Source organism: Leptonotus elevatus, chromosome 8 (genome assembly GCF_054856555.1).
Source record: "Leptonotus elevatus isolate MCC_2025b chromosome 8, RoL_Lele_1.0, whole genome shotgun sequence".
NCBI lineage: Eukaryota > Metazoa > Chordata > Actinopteri > Syngnathiformes > Syngnathidae > Leptonotus > Leptonotus elevatus.
This window is the reverse complement of record NC_141246.1, coordinates 18,882,167-18,902,061: the sequence shown is the minus strand read 5'-3', so window position 1 is coordinate 18,902,061 and position 19,895 is coordinate 18,882,167. Positions and strand designations below refer to the sequence as shown.

The window sequence follows — 19,895 nt, the reverse complement described above, 5'->3', positions numbered from 1 at the left end:
CAGGCCTATAGCCTTCTTCTGATTGGCCCGCGACGCCGTCCATCTGGTGAAAATCAGACCAGGCACGAGTTAGCCAGTAACCCTGGGCTGGCGAGGGACCACAGTCGTACGCGTAGTGGCATAGAAGAGGTCCTGATGCGCGAGTCACGGCAACCCTCGGCGGAGATGAAGGCGGACTCCGACTGGTTCTGATTTTTCAAAGTCATTTTCATTCAGCAGGTTGCATGCCAACGGTTGTCATTATGGCAGTGCCGTTATCCCCAGCACCCACCGCTGCAAAAATGGGGTCAGTGAACCGGGTCCGCGCGTTGACGTTAATTTTCTTGACTGTCACTGGTTGTTTTGTCACCTCGACAAGTGGCAAGGAAGGGTCCGAGGAGACCGTCATCAGTGGACTCCGTCTGGAGGACACGGACGACATTTCCTTCATGGATAAAGGCTACTTGCGGGTGAGTGAACGCTCTCGGATTAAATTAAGAGTGTACGGTCAGAACATCAACAACGAGACCTGGTCCAAGATTGCCTTCACGGAGCACGAGAGGAGCCGGGCGGGGGTGAGCCTTGACAGCTCCTCGGGGGATAACCACAGCCAAGAGGACTTGTCCGGCTTTCATCCTTGCGGCATCAGGACTTCAGATATCATTATATTACCAACCATTGTTGTGAACCGAAAGACGTCTGGAATAGTTGAGATAGAGGTCAAACCTCTGCGAAAGACGGAGAGGAGCAAAGCATATTACCTTTGCATCGCCACCTCTGCACCTGCCGTGGCTGGAATGCACGACCCGTGGACGGAGAACACCTGGATCTACCACGACGGCGAAGACACCAGGGTTATCGTAGTGGAGGAGAAAAAGTTTTTGCTGCCTTTCTGGCTGCAGGTCATCTTCATTTCAATGCTGCTGTGTTTGTCCGGTATGTTCAGCGGCTTGAACCTGGGTCTCATGGCCCTGGACCCCATGGAGCTCCAGATAGTTCAGAATTGTGGCACGGAAAGGGAGAAAAACTATGCCAAAAAGATCGAGCCTGTCAGGAGCCAAGGGAATTATTTGCTTTGCTCGCTTCTGCTCGGTAACGTGTTGGTGAACACAACGCTGACCATTCTGCTGGACGACATCGCCGGTTCAGGCTTGATAGCTGTGGTCATGTCCACCATTGGAATAGTCATCTTTGGGGAAATCGTGCCCCAGGCCATATGCTCCCGACACGGCCTGGCCGTGGGTGCCAACACCATTTTCCTGACTAAGTTCTTCATGTTGCTCACCTTCCCCGCTTCCTACCCGGTGAGCAAGCTGCTCGACTACCTGCTCGGGCAGGAGATCGGGACCGTGTACAACCGGGAGAAACTTCTGGAGATGCTGCGCGTCACGGATCCTTACAATGACCTGGTCAAGGAGGAGCTCAACATCATCCAGGGTGCGCTGGAGTTGAGGACTAAGACGGTGGAAGTCGTGATGACGCCTCTTCGAGATTGCTTCATGATACCCGGGGACGCCACCCTTGACTTCAACACCATGTCCGAAATCATGAAGAGTGGATACACGCGCATTCCCGTCTTCGAGGGCGAGAGGTCCAACATAGTAGACGTTCTCTTCGTCAAGGACCTGGCCTTTGTTGACCCGGATGATTGCACGCCACTCAAAACCATCACAAAGTTTTATAGCCACCCGTTGCACTTTGTCTTCAATGACACCAAGCTGGATGCAATGCTGGAAGAGTTTAAGAAAGGTGAGTTTGTCTGACACTTTTGTTACCTTCTTGTCTTGTTCCACTTCTTTCAACTTCCAACATGCACGCTACATTTTTGCACATAATCCCTCTTGACCCTTACATGTTGACCTTTCACCTCTCTTCCTCTCGAATGAGGCGGGAAGTGATCGTGAAAGGTCAAGTGTGTGTAAATCTGAAAGCTGCGGGGATGAAGAGGAGAGGTGGAAGGGAACACACTTTTTTTTTTCTCCTTCTTTTTTTCGGCCTTACAAAGCATTATTCCTACATCATTAATGAGGCGCACTTACTTCCTGTTCAGGGGAAGTCTCCCTATCTTCCTCCATCACTTCCACTCAGTGTTAATGTTCACAAAATTTCTCTCTGTTTCAGCTCCTGCCCTCTATCCTTTCATCTCATTCTCATTCAGACATTTTAGCTATGCCCCTCTCCGCCCTCCCTCTCTCCCGCTCCGATTTGTGAATGCATGAGGACATGTGGGAATGGTGTAAGTGCAAGACTTAAGGTTATCAGGTGGGGGCATCTTGTTTGAGAACCTGCTTAAATCCCTCTCTCTTACTCGCCTCTGAGTGATGGTGGTGATAACTTCTTTTGTCCAGCCTTGGAATGCAGTCATGTGGATAATGAATAACAGCCTCTAACACCCTCAAGCCCCCCCCCCCCCCTCGCGTGTTGTGTGTATGCGCATGATGTTTGAGAAAGATGTTTACCTGAATTTTGCACATCAACCGCCAACTAATTGCATCCATGTTATTACTGGCAGAGTGTGAGGATATTTTCCAGGTTTGACCACAATCATATAGTCACTTGCATAAACATTTACAAATAATGCTCAATTTAAATTGACAATATGTAATTTGTAGTGCATAATTGTTTCTAATGATTTGGTGACTTAATTTGGCTACATGAGCATTAAGTCCCTCCAAACGTATCTTTGTAATATCACTTAAGATGCATTTTGTGTGCGTTAGAATATTCACTTGTCTTTAAGGGGATTAATTGGGTTGGAAAACAGAGTAAATCATTGAGCTCCATTACCGGAATTTAGGTGTAGCTCTCCTTGCCAAATTAGCATTACGTAATACGGTACCTAGTGTATTACAGGGGGTGTTTTCATCATTGCTGTTTATTTGCTGATGGAAGCATGAAACGTATCGAACAAAGCTTTTGAGCTGATCTGCACATGAAAAACATTTATAATTGTGTCAGTAGTGTATCCCCGTGTTCTGCTATGTTATCATTACAGTATGTTATGGTTGTAGGAGCACCTTTTTAAGAGATTGGGCCAGAATTGTATTATTTACATTTGACTTGTGTGGGTGTTTGTTTCACTAAACACCTGTATCGTTCAGAATGTGGCATGATATATTGTAGTTCTGGTTTTGGATACTCTGTGTAGCAGCTGCAGCAGAGCGTTATTACGACTGGGGCAGCACCAGAGGGAATTTGCCTCCGGCCTCTTGCAGAGGTCATACGCAACTGTTGAAGGGAGGGCTACAGGGTCAAAGTTTCTCGTCAATCTGGCTCTGTTCACAGCGCACGCTCAGTTCAAAGTGCCTTGTAATGTAAGTCTTTATTTGTGGACTCTCACTGTTGTCTCAAATTGGGCACAAAAGTGAAAAAGCTGCAATGTGAGAGCACCGAACATTAGAAGTGTAGAAAAAAACTTGTTGGCTCTGGACAAGTGAACTTTCGTTGGGGAAGCCTTAATGTATGTAATATTTAGTAAAATAATAAATTGTGACTGTATTAGATGGTCTTACAAATCTCCAAGTAGTTACAGTTTCACAGTGTAACACAAATATTATTATAATATCCAATTTAGCCTTGACTGATGTTGAATCCTTCTGGGTTGGCATTATGGATAAATAAAAAAAGATCCATAATTGTAATCAAAATGTACATTGTGTGGTATTATCAAGACAAGAGCTGTTTTCAGAGTATGAGCATAAAATACCAGCTTCCTGGCCACAACTCACAGGAGTCACATAAAAACTATACACATTTTGTATTTATAAAAACTGATTAGGCATACACTTGTGCAAGTACTAACAAAATATGACAAGGAACTTGGTGTCTTTCAGTAATCCCGTATCCCACTGATGGGCGAACGTTTGCGCCTTGCTGTCATGGTTCGTTCAAGGTTCGCAAATGTTCGTTAAATGGTCCCAACTGAGTGGGATACGGGCTTTAAGCTTTATTTGCTCACTGACACGTGGTGTTAATTTTTTTAACAAAAACTATACAAAAATATTTTCATCAATGTACATTTTTTTACCTGACTAAAACTAGACTAAAACCCTCATTAATAAACAATAACCGTGACAAAATCAGCTCGTATTTTCGACTAATGAAAATGAGACGAAAATGTACTTAACTGGATTAAAATCTCTGCGACTGGCTGGCAACCAGTTCAGGGTGTACCCCGCCTACTGCCCGAAGCCAGCTGGGATAGGCTCCAGCGCCCCCCGCGACCCTTGTGAGGAAAAGCGGTTAAGAAAATGGATGGATGGATTTAAATCTATGGACATTTTAGTTCATGAACAAAGATGAGACGAATATTATGATTTTGTAAAATCTTGTCTCTGCTAATCTGTCACTGTGACATGCCCCCTTTCAAAATTGCAGCTAGCTAGTGCAACGTGCAAACACATGCGACAGACAGGAGGTGGATTCACGGTAAAAATAAATAAATAACGTAAATTATAGTTATAACGTAGCATTAATCCAACGGCTATAACGTTCCAACAATATTAATCTGACCGCTAACCAATGCTTACTAGCTCATAGCATGGAGCCGTAGTAGCCACTTGTTGATATCCTGTAATTGTGTGTCAAGTTGTTTTTCATCAAAAAGACGAGCGAAAATTTGATGTGAAATGGTTTTAGATCCAAAATGTTCAACATTATCTGCTGACAAACAATATACAGGAGGTTAAAAGGATTGTCCTGACTAAAATGTTGACGTAGACGAATACAATTATGTTTTCTTAAACTAAAATAAAGACTAAAATGCTAGATTTATAGTCGACTAAACGTTGACTAAATAAAAACGGGACTAAATAAAAATGGGATGAGGTTGACTAACTCTGATAAAAACTAACAAACGTGATTGAAACTGGACTAAAACTGAGACTACATTTAAAGATGTCGGAAATTAACACGGCAAAATGTACTCTGACGTGATGAGCAGAATTTGGACCCAGAAGCAGACATGACACAAGAGTCTTTATTTACAAAAATAAAAAAGTAACAACAGAGAGTAGGGCTGGACACGGCAGGGCACTGGGCCATCAGGATTATTGTCGCAGGCACTGGAGGGTTCTATTCACTCCAGGATGGCATGTCAACTTGAAGAAGTGTCCCCACTGCAGAACTTCTGAGCATACTGAATCTGGGACAAAGCCGATCCTTAGGGCCCGAGCTTTGGTTGCTTTGGTTGTGCCTACAGAACCGCCCGCTCGACATGCTACGCAGGTCCCACAAGTCAATTGACTTTGTACATTCCAATCCACTATCCAAACTTCCCTCTGCCCTTGAGACTGTGGACATCCTGGTCAACCACGTCTTTAATAGTTTCTGACCGGGGCTCCCAGTTAACAACCCAGATTTGGCAAGCCTTTTGCAAAGCTCGCAAGGTGCCCAGTAGCCTGTCTTCAGGTTAACATCCCCAGACCAATGGGTGGTCGGAGGAGTCAGCCCTTAGGTATGTCTCGGTCCGCCATCCAGCCTGCTGGAGCCCACACCAACTCCCTAACTTCCTTGTCTATCAACCCCCACTGTTCCCTTCCCAGGAGTAAGAGGTCGCGGTTCCCCTCTGTCCATGCCATCTCCGCTGTTGTCATGTCATTTGGAGGCATACCAGAACTGCCCTGTTTCGCACAGACCCCTGTCAAATGGCCAAGAGCCATCGGTCTCCTGCCCCGGACTATTGCTCAGGGCAAATGGTTTGTCTGTCCACCAATGACCTTCCCTCCCAGACTGATTACCGTAAACTTGCCCCCAGGTTCATGCGATTATTTGAAATTGAGAGGTTTATCGTCCATCTACAGTTCCCAGCTTCCCTCCAGGTCTATCCTTTTTTTTTTCATGTCTCTCCTGAAGCCGGTCTCCTCAGTTCGCCTTCCAAACGCCTTCTCCACCCCTTATCATTGACAGTCAACCTCGCTTCCACCGTCCGGAAGATTTTGGATTTACACTACATGGGGTTTTCAAAAATTAGTTGTCTGGGACGGTTATAGCCCGGAGGAACATTCCTGGGTCTCTAGGTCCCTCATCCTCGACCCTTCCCTCCTCCAGGACTTCTACCGGGACTACCTTCACAAGCTGGGTAGGGCACCACGCGGTGCTCGTTGGGGGGTTGGGCATGGGGTACTGTTGTGACTGTGTTGGGTTCCTTGTCACACAGGGTTGGGCGTGACCCGGTGTCTTTCAATATTTAAGATCGAGTTGCTCAGTGACACTTCGGAAACGCCTAGTCTTCTTCCATGCCCTGCTGCCTCCATTCCTGCTCTCTGTTGTTCATTTGTTTTTTTGTGTATAGAGACTTTTTTCTTTTCCACTTGAATGTCCCGTCATCTTCCGGGTGCAAGTTCTGCTCCTCATATCACATGTAATAGTTTTGAGTTTTATTGATGCACCAGGTATAGCATTCCTTTGTGTAAAAGGTCAGTTTAGAATTAAAAGGTTCATAGTGCAGTCCCCACTGTGTCTCAAAGCTTGGCTCAGGGTTTTCATTTCGATTTAATAAATTGAGACCGACACCATTCTGGAAATTTCTGACCCTTTCACTAATTGCGCTTTCTTACTGTGACTGCCACAATTACTGGCATCCAGGGGTTACTCACTCAGCTAAAGGTTTGCTCTTTTAATGAGAGGGTCCCTTTGGGACCAAACCAAGTAGCCTAGTAAGAAACAGGAATTTATCAGACACCCCCTCCTCTCAGCTGCCCCCCCATGACTTCCAGTATTTATGATATTCCTGGAAGTAAATGTTAATCACTTACGGGCATGCACAGGGACCAACCTATAAGTGACGAAGGACTGTTTGAAGAGCTTAGGTCAGGTTATGCACAGATTTTTGGCTCCACTGAGCTGCTGTGCTCCTGGAGAAGGCAGGACACCTGCCTAACTTGAAAGTATGGTAGGAGGGAGACTTTCCCCGTAGGAGTTGGGGGAATCTTTCCCCAGTTGATAGCAATCAATGGAAGATATAAATCAATGAGGATTTACGGTAAAAAAACTTTTTTTTTAAGTTATGTAGTTGTTGCGATAACCTTCTCGGTCTAATGACTCATGTAAAACTTTTGTTTTGGTTGGGACACCCAAACCTCATTACATTATCATGGGATTGACGTCATGGCTAATGAATTGATAAAAAATTAAGTTTCTGATTATCTGGTTCCATACTGGAGCTATGAGCTCTCTGATTACCTTTATGAGTCGATGGGTTGATACTCACTGATTAGAATAAAACCCAACACTGAATGTTCTATTCAATAATTATTGTGCCTGGGTACATGCTGCAATGTTTGGGAGGAAGGCCTTCAGTGAAAATAGCCTACATGTGGCCCAGCACGTCTTGATCCAGATCCCTGATTGTTGCAATATAGGCCAATCTATGCTTAGTTCAGATCCAACAGCCTTCACAAACTCTTTGCTGCTTATTTTCGCCTGTTGATCATGTTGCAATAGTAACAGGAATACTGTGATTTGATAGAAATTGCATGATTCCTTCTTGGTGTTTGTATGGCGAGCATCTTACTGGAAAATGAGTCAGAGTGTTTGCCCGGTACCCTGTGGTGCTTGTGTTGCAAGTGTTGGGATTGAATGACAAAATTATTGGGAAAACTACTTAATCCTTGCTGATGAGAGACACCTCTTTGAACTCCAGGCAACCAATCAAGTAGAACCTCTAAGGTTGAACACATTTTGTGCAAGGACTCTGGTTAGTAAGGAAATAATTTGAAAGAGAAACTTTTCAGTCATCTTAATTAAGCAAAGGTGTGTTACAATTATAGGTGTAAATTTGTGGAATCATTTTGGAATTCACCTGAAAAGGTGTGAATCACTGGTTGTGTTTAAAAAGATGTATAAAAACAAGAGTACAACAACAATATTTAAATCAGGTGTAAGTCAGTACAAATGTAGAAGATGGTGCAATTAAAAATGAATGTGTAAGCCTTTGTGCTGATTTATATATCTGTAAAAATTAGGGGTGGGAATCTTTGAATGTCTCACGATTCGATTCGATTCCAATTTTTTTTTTTTTTGGCCTGCGATTCGATTCAAAATCGATTTTCGATTGGGGACGATTTTTGATTCAAAATTATTTGATTGACAATGATTTTTGCTTCAATCTATAGATGTGCAAGGAATTGTAACAATCTACTCCAATCTGACTCGCTAATGCTAATTAGCGTGCTACTTGTGGCACTTTTATCACTCAGAAGAACGGCTTCACGCTGAAAAAATAAAACTTTTATTGGAATAACTTGTTCGTGACTTTTTCCTTCTACTCTTTAATGTGGCTACAATTTAACAGTGTATTAACAGTGGCCAAACCGGGTACAACATGAACAGCACTCCAAATAAAGGCACACAGACAAAGGCAAGACAGTATAAAATAATTTAAATAAAATTGATTTTGGGACATATAAAATCGATTCTGAATCGTACTAAATGAGAATCGATTTTTTTGGGCACACCCCTAGTAAAAATGTTTGCTTATCAACTAAATGTACAATACTGTTGGCATATCTATGCACAAATAAGTGCAGCTGTTTATGTGTAAGTTTGTTTGTTTGTTTGTTTGTTTTCTTTTGAAAGGGGGTATGACTTGATAAGTGTTTTACTTCTTCCTATTCCCTTTTGAACATATAAGCTGTATGTATAGACATTGTTCAGTAAAAATTTTTTTAACATTAATGGATGGCCCTACAAGTCGGTCACTGTTGAAATTAAAATAGTGAAACATTTCATGATACAATTAAACCGCTTAATGTTACGCTCTGTGTATTATTGAATTATGTGTCATTGCAATATCCAACCACTTATTAATATTTCAGTTTCCTCTGTGAAAATCAAAGCATTTACTGCAGCAGCTAAATACAGTATAGCGCTTGCAGTATTTTCCCCTTTTTATATCACTGCCTTTGATACCAACACAAAGACTAATCTTTGTTTCTTAGCCCTTTTTTTCCCCCCACTTGCTGCCATGATTCATGATGAAGGGCCATTAATCAAAAGGCTCCTAAATATGTATTTTTAGTGTAGAGGTAGAAGATAAGTAACAAAACGTACGTACAGATTTCCCGGTGGAATGTGATTTATGAAAAGGACGTATGCTTTCTGTCAGTCTGAATAAATTTTAGCATAAGCTGAAATGACGTGTATAGATTTGTTATGTAAAGCCCCCCCCCCCCCCCCCCCAAACAAACAAAAAACAACAACAGAGACAGTTAAATCAAGGATATTAACCGAAAACTAAGACTATATTTAAGCTACGTAACGTGTTAAGTCACACATGCGTGGACAAACCCTTGGTACAGAAAAACACATGTTGATGCAGTCAACACACACATGCATGTGCACACATACAGCAAACACATCTGTCGTAGCATTACAACAGAGTTACAGTAATGTGTGAATTGAATTATTATGTTTTTGTTTATTACTGAGTTTTACTTTTCAGTAAGTTCTAATTGAAAACTGCACTTTTCCAAATCCTTTTGATTGACATGTTGCTGCTTTATTATTATTTTTTAAACATGCCTAGTTTTCACTGTACCTACTGTAATATGAATCATAACGTTATCAAGATATCTGGCTTGAATATCAATTATTAGTACAGATTATTTGTTGTTAATCACCTTTAAACACATGCTAATGTTAATTTATGAATACAAGTACATTTTATATGATTCTACGTGTGTGTGCTTAAAGAAAGAGCTAAGACAGCTTTTGGTACACTTGAACAAATTGTAACATTGAGTAGATTTCTCTCTTGATTATATGACAAATTTGCCCATCTTTTCAGTATATATTAGTTTGGACTCAAGACTCTCAAAGGCTACATGTCATTTACAGTTTCAGCTATGCCCACTTTCATAATTGTTATCAAATAACAAATAAGACGTTTTAGGTTCTAAGTAGACAACTCACAAAATGAACACAATAAACTATTGGGGGGAAACACACAGAACGGTATAGAGCTGAGTTTTCTGTTGTTTAAAAAAAGAAAAGAAAAAAAAGTTGTCCGTTTTGAAATTGGGCGTTTTAGTGTCTGATTTGACCTTTTGGGCTTTCTTGGCCAAGTTTGTTGTGTTAAAAACGCTGGCTTTTGAATCAGCCTACATTCTTCAGATTCTGGTTCAAAATGGAGTGGCCTTTTAAGACCCGATTAGTACAACAGGAGGAGTGTGAATCAAGGCGCAGAGCATTCCCAAAGTCACTCTGATCTGGCATTTTGACTGCTCTTAACATGCATCAACCACTCTCTCCTGCAACTCAACCCATGTTCACCAAAAAAACACTTGGGCAATCAGCAGTTTGGATAGTTAGCGTAGTCCTGTGCAAACCAGTTTCCCAGCAATTTTCATCCAATAAAAATGTTATGTAATGCTGAAATTTACTGATGAATAGATATGACAAAGGCACTACAGCCATGATCAGATGAAGAACTTCAAATAAAGAATATTTAGAAACCAATGCTTGTGAAACTGATTAGTGTAAACTTCACTAGGTTGTAGGACAATTAAAAAACCAAGGCACCAAAATAAATTATAATACCTTAAAAAAAATCTTTAATGAATAAATGGTAGATCATTCGCTGCGTTTTGCCAAATTTGTAAGTGCAAACTCTCTGGTTCTTCGGAGCAATGCGCATACTTTCACGGCCACAAAGATGCCCAAACCCAAACATTTCTCAGGAACATTCTGGATATTTTGTCAGGAACATTTTGATTTCGGCAGCCACATTTGCATCTCAGCCAAAACAAACATGCCACCAGAAAGACTCAGAACAACAGTAACACTTTTTTGACTAACAAAATATTGATAGCTTATTTTTTTTATACATATATATATATTTTTTTCTTCCAGTTTTGATTTGTCTTGGCATTTGATTGCTAAACATACAATGACTTAGTGACTGTTTTGCTTACAGAATGACACATTACAATAAATATCAGGTTAAATGGTCATTTAGCATTTTCTGAGTTGATGAAAAAAATGAGTAAATTAAAATTAAGGTACTGTATTCTGCAAACAAACAAAAAACACAATGCAGATACTGTAAGTATTAAATATGCCACACTTTTAATCTCAGCAGCCCCTCCTCATGGCTGATGTACGCGATAACGTGTTAATTTATTTACGGTTTCCAGACCTCTCTAGACACTTACTAATTTGCTGATCATAGATAGTTACTCCCTCGTTAGAACGATCATAGTTGCAGTGAGACTTGAGTGAAAATTGTACTGTAGCATCAATCAATGTTTTGTGACTACATTTAGCGTATTAGCAACACTTGTCAGAAGTGTTGCTTTTATATGAGAGGCTGCTGTTCACTTCCAACACAAGCTGATTCCAATCAACAGGGTCGTTATCAGGCTTATGCAGAGCTTGCTGATGAGCGGATCATATATCAGCTGTGTTGGAGAAGGGCAACATGCAAAACCTGCAGGACTTCGGCCCTCGATGCCCACCTCTGTCCGAGTAGGGAGTTTACACTGGATCTCATATTGGGAGCGATGTGATGTTTCATCCATTTACACAAAGTGAATATAGCATTGTAAGAAGCAGTTTTAACTTATTTAGTTTTTATCTTTCATGTTCCACATATGAGCCATATATTACGTCATAGATGTGCTGGATTTGACTCTAGTCACAGTACGTAGAGCTCCAATGTTAGTGTGAAAGCATAAAGCATTAATCAATGGACTTGGTGAATATAAAAACAGAAGGAAAGAACCAAACACTTCACCGTTGATGTTTTGACAGATAGCCTGCGACAATTTCATGCTGCTGTCCCCTTAACGAACACCCGTACTGAGTTGCCTGCCTGAGAGCTTGCCTCAACCATCACAATCTACTAAAAATCGACTGAATATATGTATTACGATACAAAGAGATTTTTATCATTCCCTTAGAAAGTCATGGGATTAAAATGACTTCAGTCAAGCCTTTTTTTAATTGTTTCAGTAAAATTTTCTATTTTGGCTGCAGAACGTATGACATGATGAATTGGCAGTTTCATTTTTGCTTTCATTGTTGTTTGTTTCATTGTTTCATTGAACCATGGTACATGCGGGTTAACGAAATGCATTTGTGGCACGTGTGTCGCTGATACATGCGTAGACTCCGAAAGAAGAAAAGTCTGTCCACACTAATCTAGGCCAAAATCCAGATGTCGGGGTGAGGCAGGGTGAGAGGCTAGTTGCGACCTAATTGTGGTTTAACAAAATACGAGTCTTAAGATTCAAACACTTGTACGGAGATAGTCACTCTAATTGCCGTGGGTTGGGCATTTTAGAGTACTTGGAGCCCGAATATAGAATCCTCTTGAACCTGCTGACGCCTTTACAGTTAACTTAGTTCCCTCTGCTGCCATAAAAAAGTTAATATTGAAAATTACACAAGCTCTTATTTCATTTGAGGCCGTTTGCTTTTTAGCAGATGTGGCAAATTCTTGCAAATGGGTGTTTACACGCTTTGTGAAACAATCACTGCCATGAAGGCTGGCTTATGATGTACTGTGCAACACAAATTAATATCCCTTGCTTTCCAATATCCTGGACTGACTGTCAATGTTATAATGACTATACCATGACGTAAACAGTTTTACGTGTCAAGAAAGTGGGTGTGGCTTGCCAGGCTAATTAGATCGGAACAAATCTATCTTAAATGTTTAGTGGGGTCGGTAAGTGCTGTGTGGGGAGCTAATTAGAAATGTTTTCATGTTCAAGGCTATTTTTGCAGCCTTAACATTAATTAATGAACTGGTTGTGGTTAGGTTTAAATTGTCAGAATTCATTTATAAAGATTCTTCATCCACAGACTGCCACTTTTTTTGTTTCACTGAATTTAGGGCTCGAAATTCAATTACGATTTCGATTATTACCTTCCACGATTACAAAATTGGCATAATCATACAAACACGATTATTAATACTCGGGCTGAAACGAGTCCTCGTCATTTCTGATTCGGATACCCGCTGAGATAGTCGTGGTCAAGCTCACGGCAGTATGCATGACAGTACACGGAGTTAACACTGAGAGAAACCCAATTTCAAAATAAACCTTACCTTACCAAGGAGTATATGCATTGCATTGCAACACTTTTATTTTGAAGTTGTTTCCAGAGGTGTGTCGTCGCAGTAGAAGGGCTGCCGACGTGCTCATCTAGAGTTTGTGACAAACGTCAATATAAATGCCCCAAACTGTTGTGACAGACGTCAGTAACACAACTTCGTCCTGAAGTCACGTTCAAGCTCCAGTTAAGAGCGCTAAGACATAATTATGCTGACATTGTATTGTACGGCGCCTGTTGCCAGCGTTTAGCGGCGACTGCTAGGCTAGCTAACAGCAAGCTACCAGCAGCAAGCTAGCCGCGCTAACTAGCAGCGAAAAAAATCCATCCAAATTCCCATCCCTTTATTATACAAAAACAGGACGTTATTTCAAACTGACTGACATACTGTAACATACTGCACTGTACCTGGAGCACAATTTGTAACCTCACAAGCCAGATTGCTAATTGTGATTCTCGCAAGGGAGTTTTAAACATTATCAATGAATGTTTTCTCCAGAGTTTGTGTACTCACAAATACCGCGTGAATTCAGCACAATTGCTGTTGAAGCAGAATTCTTATACAATGTTCAAGGGAACATTTCTGTGACCTCCTACTGTTGAAATGAAATTCCGAGAGGTTCCCCCTAACCCCCAGCCAAACCACCCGCCATACCATCGACCACCTTACGACCACAGGTCCCTTTGGTCGCTTCAACAATTGAGGACCCTGGGATGTGGGTGAATTTCTGCCGGAGGTTGGAGTTGAAACTCCTTCTGACAGGGGACTGTGCCAGACATTCATCGCATACCCACACAACATGTTTGGGTCTGCCAGGTCGAACCGTCATCTTCCCCCACAATCAAAGCCTTCCGTTTCTTTGTAACATGATTATAGCGTTTCGGGATTGCTTTTCGCTTTGATGTCAAAGCATCTAATGTTTTTTTCAATCTGTAGGGTGGATTGACATAGGAATCATGAAGTTGAGTTAAACTAGGAAATAAAACTGGTATGTAAGCTGCTTGGGCCATCGTCAACAGAAACAACTACATCCTCACAGTTAACTGTACCTGCTTGGCAGGGTGAGTAACGTTGCCAATTAATTTGCTAGTTAGTTTTGTTGCTTGTTATTATTGTATACAATAAAATAGAACTGTGAATCGTGCCAAATTGTTGTGATGGCGATTTCGGTGGGACCGTATTGTAGCCTGATAAATGCTTACTCAACATTTCAAGTCATAGAGAGTTCAATTGAACTTAATGGCCATGATAACTTACCAGATATAAAATAAGCAGGGCTAACGTGGGCATTGCTGATTATGTCCTCGGTCCAGGCTGTGCATTTGATAGCTTGCAGCCACAGACTCCTCTGGTGTTTCTTGAAATGGCTTGTTTACTCTTGGAATTGAGAAAAAATCATTCCTTTCTACGACGATTCCCTGTACACAGAACAGCTAGGCATTTTTATGTTATTTGAACGACTCATAACAAAGCCCCGCTAAAGAAAAAAAAATATATATATATATATATCTTCACAGCCACACTCACATGCGCGCTCTACCATTGATGACATGATGACAATGAGTCTATAGCTAATCTAAAGTTACTTTGCTTTTTGTTTAACATCAAGGGCTCTATATTTGTAGACAGTATAGCTGTGTCTGAGCATAAAAACTGGCAGTTACTGATTTTTGTGTCGACACAAGCCTCAAATTCTGAAAATAGATTATAAGTAGACTGAACGATCTAATTATTGATGCAGGCAGTGTAACACGATTCTGGTGAATGTAATCAATGATTCTTAGCCTACGTGGTTGGATGTCATCATATTTTAAAGAAATCAATTCATTGAACGCATTATGATCATCCTCTTTATTATACGTTTTTAAAATGAATCTACTGGCCGCATCAAAGCCGTGGAGGGCAGAGAGAGGAGAGGGGGCAGGGCACACAGGGCCCCGTAGCATTGAGTAGAAGTCACAGATCTATGAGCTCCCTGGAAAACTTTACATAATTCCGCTTGTGGAGGTCTGCTTACAGTTCCTTGAAGGAACTTCCTTCCAAACATACTTTGCACGCTTTGACCTCCTTGATCGAGTCCAGCCAACAAGTTACTAGCTAGTTGTAGAATAATGAAGCTATTCAAGATGACCAGTTACTAAACAACAGTTATAATGCAGATTAGGTTCTCGCAAGCAAGCTATAATGAAGATAGTGACTAGCTAGCTAAATGTAAAAAAAAAGCAAATTACGTACCAGCTAATTTTAGCTAAGATAACTAGTTACTAGCAAGATAGTTATAATACGGTTAATTGGTGACTAGCTACCTAACTAGTTATATTAGTTACTAACAAGTTAGTTATTAGTTATTTCATTTTTTTTTTAAAGGTAAACAAATGTGAAACCTGTCACCTCTGGCAACAGCTCACTTTTGTCCCTGGTTAGGATGGGATGTGTTGTGAGAACTGATTTTCAAATGCTAATCCCTACTGGTTGGAATCTCATGCTACCTTGGAGGACTAATATACAGAAGTAACTGCACTGCTTTAATTAGTGTAGAACATTTGAACGTTTTTCAAGGAAAATATCAGTAAAGTCTGTCTGACACAATTCTCAATGTGAAATGTGCACAGTTGTCCTGCTAAGGGTAAACATGTTGGGATATAAAAGTTGATGGCTATTTTGTTGGATTCCTTGACCCCCAAAACTGAAAATAAATATTTGGTCTTACCTTCTACGGAGTACAAAAGTAAAAAACAAAAGTAATGACACTCGTTCCGATTGGCAAAGGTAATATCCCACTCCTGTGAATCAGATTGAAAATCCATTCTGATTCAGCCTTTTCAATCCGATTGAGATGTTTACATGGAGCGTTTTTATTCCGTTTGGCCATTCGCATTAATTCTAATCGGAATACATGGCTTCATGTAAACCTAGCTTATAGACTGACGCCCCCCTTCCGCATTTTCGGCAAGTGCTTTATAACGCAAAGCGTTGAAAAAATACACATGCTGAGCACTCTCTAAAGCAGGTTTATATCTGTCCGTGTCAGTACAGACGGTCCTTCTCAGTCCGTGTATTCTTATGAGGCTTAGCCTCATAAAGCATTCACTGAAAATGTGGAAGCACTTGCCAAAAGGTGGGCATCCGTCAATGACGGGCCGATGTTACGACGGTTTTGCCCAGCTCTGCTTATTCCCACTTGTTAGATATGAAATGAGAAGTGCTAGTTACGTAGAGGTTGCTGTTGAAGTCTAATCACTTTTAAGAGCCACTGCTATTTCTGATGACTTCAACCACTCCAAAACCACATTCTTCAACTCTATGTACAGTTTTGATACAGCAACTTCTGACATGTTTTTGTGTTGATATTGCATAACATGGTTCAAATGGTTAGAGGATCTTCTTAAAACCCTGATTTTCAATGACACTGTATGGTTGAAGGTTCTTTCATATGAACACGGCCGGAGCCTTTGTTATGACTGAATGAATGCTAATGCAATACCTTAACTAAGTTTGTGTCTAATTTTGAATATAAAGCCTGTTCACGGTAAACCCCAAAGAGAGGCCGAAAACCTTCCAGTCTGTGCAGCAAACTCAGAGAAGCACAGTCGCTTGCTAGTTCAGCAAGTCCCATCCCCCTCCTTCCACATTCCCCCTCTCACCCTTCTCTCCATATTGTCCTCTTGCCCATTTCCCCCAGTGTTATAAATTACAAACGACACAAACCTCCAGGCCTAATGCCCTGCCATGGATGCGTTCCAAGCTGGACTTTTCGGAGAGCCAAGAGGCTGGCTTCATTGATAACACCGGGCACACTGTCCGTCTCTCCACTTGCTGGCAGGAGGAAAGCTTTAGACGGGCTCTCAACAAGCCCAAAAGACACCAGTGGTGTCTACTTTTTTCAGTCTTTAAATGAATCACAATGATTCATTTCAGTAGCCGAATACAGTGATACCTTGACTTACAAGTTTAATTTGTTACATGGCCAAGCTCAACATTTTGTATTTGTGTGTTTGACTGTTTGTCCAGTTCACTCATCTGTGAAAGTGCAATGTGGACAGTGGCTCTCCTTGCCTACATGCGGCAGCATTACAGTACCTTACCTAATTGCTTTATTTATTTATTTTTTGTCACTTCAAGAGTTAATGTATCCAATGTAGGGGAGAAACGAATCCTCGAGTAATTTGAGCACCTCGATTTTAAATAAATAAATAAATAATTTGTGTGCATGGTCGCGAAGACAGCCAAACTAGCTTTAGCGCTTACTCGACTTGTTGTATAGTTGGATAATTGAAGGCCAGTTTAAGTTTATATTGCCATCACAAATGGTTACCACCAACATTAACTCGTCATCCTGAACACATGTTCAATTGCTAATTAACAACATTTAAAAAAAGAACAAACAATCAGTTTGACATATAAAATATGGCACCTGTTTCTAGCTTAGCGTCTAGCTGCTAGCCACTAGCTAGGATGGCAGGTTTGCCCACTGATCTGAATATATGACTGGATAGCCGCTAGGCCAAGACTTTTGAAGTTGCGAGGCAGCCATATTGCTGCTCCCAAGAAACGTTTCTCGGCTTACGATCCTATACCTTTACAGTATCGAAATTGGAGAACATTTGAGACAGTACTTCGTATGAACAGCATGATTTATGATGTTTTCATTTTGTTAAACATAAAAAAGAGGACTTGACATTTTACAACGGAATTATTTCTATAGCACATTTCATACACAATGCAACTCAATGTGCTTTACACAAGCATCAACAAACACAACAGTTAACAACATTAAGAAGCAAGGCAAAGAAAACCAAAGTACCGTAGAACATTGCTAAAAGAACATACATTGCCGTTTAATAACGTTAAAACACATTAACAAAAAACTTTTAAGAGTAAATATATAATTAGTTTCCTAAAAAAATTTTTTTTTTTTATAAAAAAATGCTTTAAAAATGTTTAGAATACTTTAATTTAACTTTAGAAAGGTATAAGAAAAAAAAGCTTTTTAACCTTGATTTCTCTTGTCAGTTTATTCCATCTGTGTGCAGCATAACAGCTAAATGCAGATTCAACATGTTTACTTTGAATTTTGGGTTCCACTAATTGACCAGAGTCTGCAGATCTCAGAGCCCAACGACACTCAGCATTTCTTGAATATATTTAGGACCCAAACCATTCAGTGATTTATAGACCAGTAGCAAAATTCTGAAATTTACCCTACAGCTGACTGGGAGCCATTGTAAAGCCTTTAGGAATGGAGTGATATGTTCTGATCTCTTTGTTCTGTTCAGAACGCGAGCTGCAGCATTCTGAAGCTGCAACTCTCTGATGCTATTTTGAGAGAGAGTCCAGTCAGAAGGCTGTTAAAATAATCGAGTCTACTGGAGATAAAAGCATAGTAAGCTTCTCTCGGTCTGCTTGGAGCATGCAGTCCTTTAGTCTGGTTGGTAACGGCTGATTTAGTGATTGGTTTTATATGATTGCTGAAAGTCAGGTCTGAGTCTATCATGACTCCAAGATTACAAACTTGGTCTTTGGTTTCTAAAGACAGTGACTGTAGGTGTTTTCTAACAGCAATCCTTTTTTCTTTATTTCCGTAAACAATGACCTCCGTTTCGTTTTGGTTAAACTGAAGGAAATTTTGGTTAATCAAATTGTTAATTTGCTTCAGACAGTGACACAATACGTTAATTGAACTGCTGTCATTTGGGGACATTTATAAATACAGTTGTGTGCCATCTGCATAACTATGATCGTCAACATTGGCGTTCTGAAGCATTTGCCCAAAGTTAACCTATACAGACTGAACAACAGGGGTCCAAGGACTGACCCTTGAGGGACCCCACATGTCATGTCCATTCGATCAGATTCAAAATTTCCAATGGTCACTAACTAGTGACTCTTTTCCTCCAAGTAGGACCTGAACCGTTTTTGGACTGTTCCATTTAACACCACCTAAATTTCCAGCCTGTTCAACAGTATATTATGATCAATATCAAATTCTGCACTGAGGTCCAAGAAGACCAGCACCGACACATTCCCTGCATCAGGGTTAGGGTTAGGGTTAGGGTTAGGGTTACCCTAACCCTAACCCCAACCCCGGTTGAAAATAGCATTATTGTGCATCCCTATTTGGTACTTAAGTACTACTTTATGTTCTAGTTGTTTTTTCAAATTATAGTTAAAGTTAAGTTTTCAAGGAATTTTCATTGTCATAGCACATTTCCACATGATATGACACGGATTATGATACCTAAATTGCCAGGTTAGCCCAGTAAATCCCAAGACTTGTGAAAATAAAAATGGAACATAAAACAAAAAACGAGAGATAAGGGAGACACTTATTGATGACTTGATATTTGTGTGCAAAGATGCTACAAGAGCATAGGTGGTGTGGATGCAACAGAATAAAAATGTGGGAGGCTTGAATTCCACTTGATATTTACAAGGCCATTTTGTACTTGACAAACAATAGTGTTCATGAATAAAGTATTCAACGTGCAGGGATCAATGAGCATGAGGGTACGGTAGTTTTGAGTAGTTGAGCTTTGATAGTTGAATAAATATTGATATGTTTTCGTTCACTTGTTTAGTTCTGGCTTCTTGTGGCTCAGATACACTAAGTAGCGGGTCGAAAAGTCCATCTGCTCAAATTCCCTCAAGTCTTCTAAACTTGAGGCCATTCCTCTTCTCTTCTCTTGCTGGCCCTACAAAGGAGTTCTGTTATCAGTTGTGCTTCAGGCTTTTCTGGTGTAATGCTGATGTTGATGCGCTCTCTCTCACCCTTTCTTCTTATGTCATGCACCCCAGGGCTACGTATCTGAATCTGAATTATGAATGGCTTTTCCGTAATTACCGCAATTCCATTTTT

General features: G+C 40.7%; 1 protein-coding gene across 1 annotated transcript in view; it reads left to right on the top strand.

The window, feature by feature from the left end:
• The first annotated feature begins 57 nt into the window (after window positions 1-57).
• The window catches only part of cnnm2b (cyclin and CBS domain divalent metal cation transport mediator 2b), a 61,506-nt gene continuing 41,668 nt past the window's right edge, over window positions 58-19,895 (top strand). The window contains 1 exon segment of the mRNA XM_086081920.1: window positions 58-1,728. Within this exon segment, the coding sequence (XP_085938046.1) occupies window positions 225-1,728 (1,504 nt within the window). The 5' untranslated portion in view covers window positions 58-224.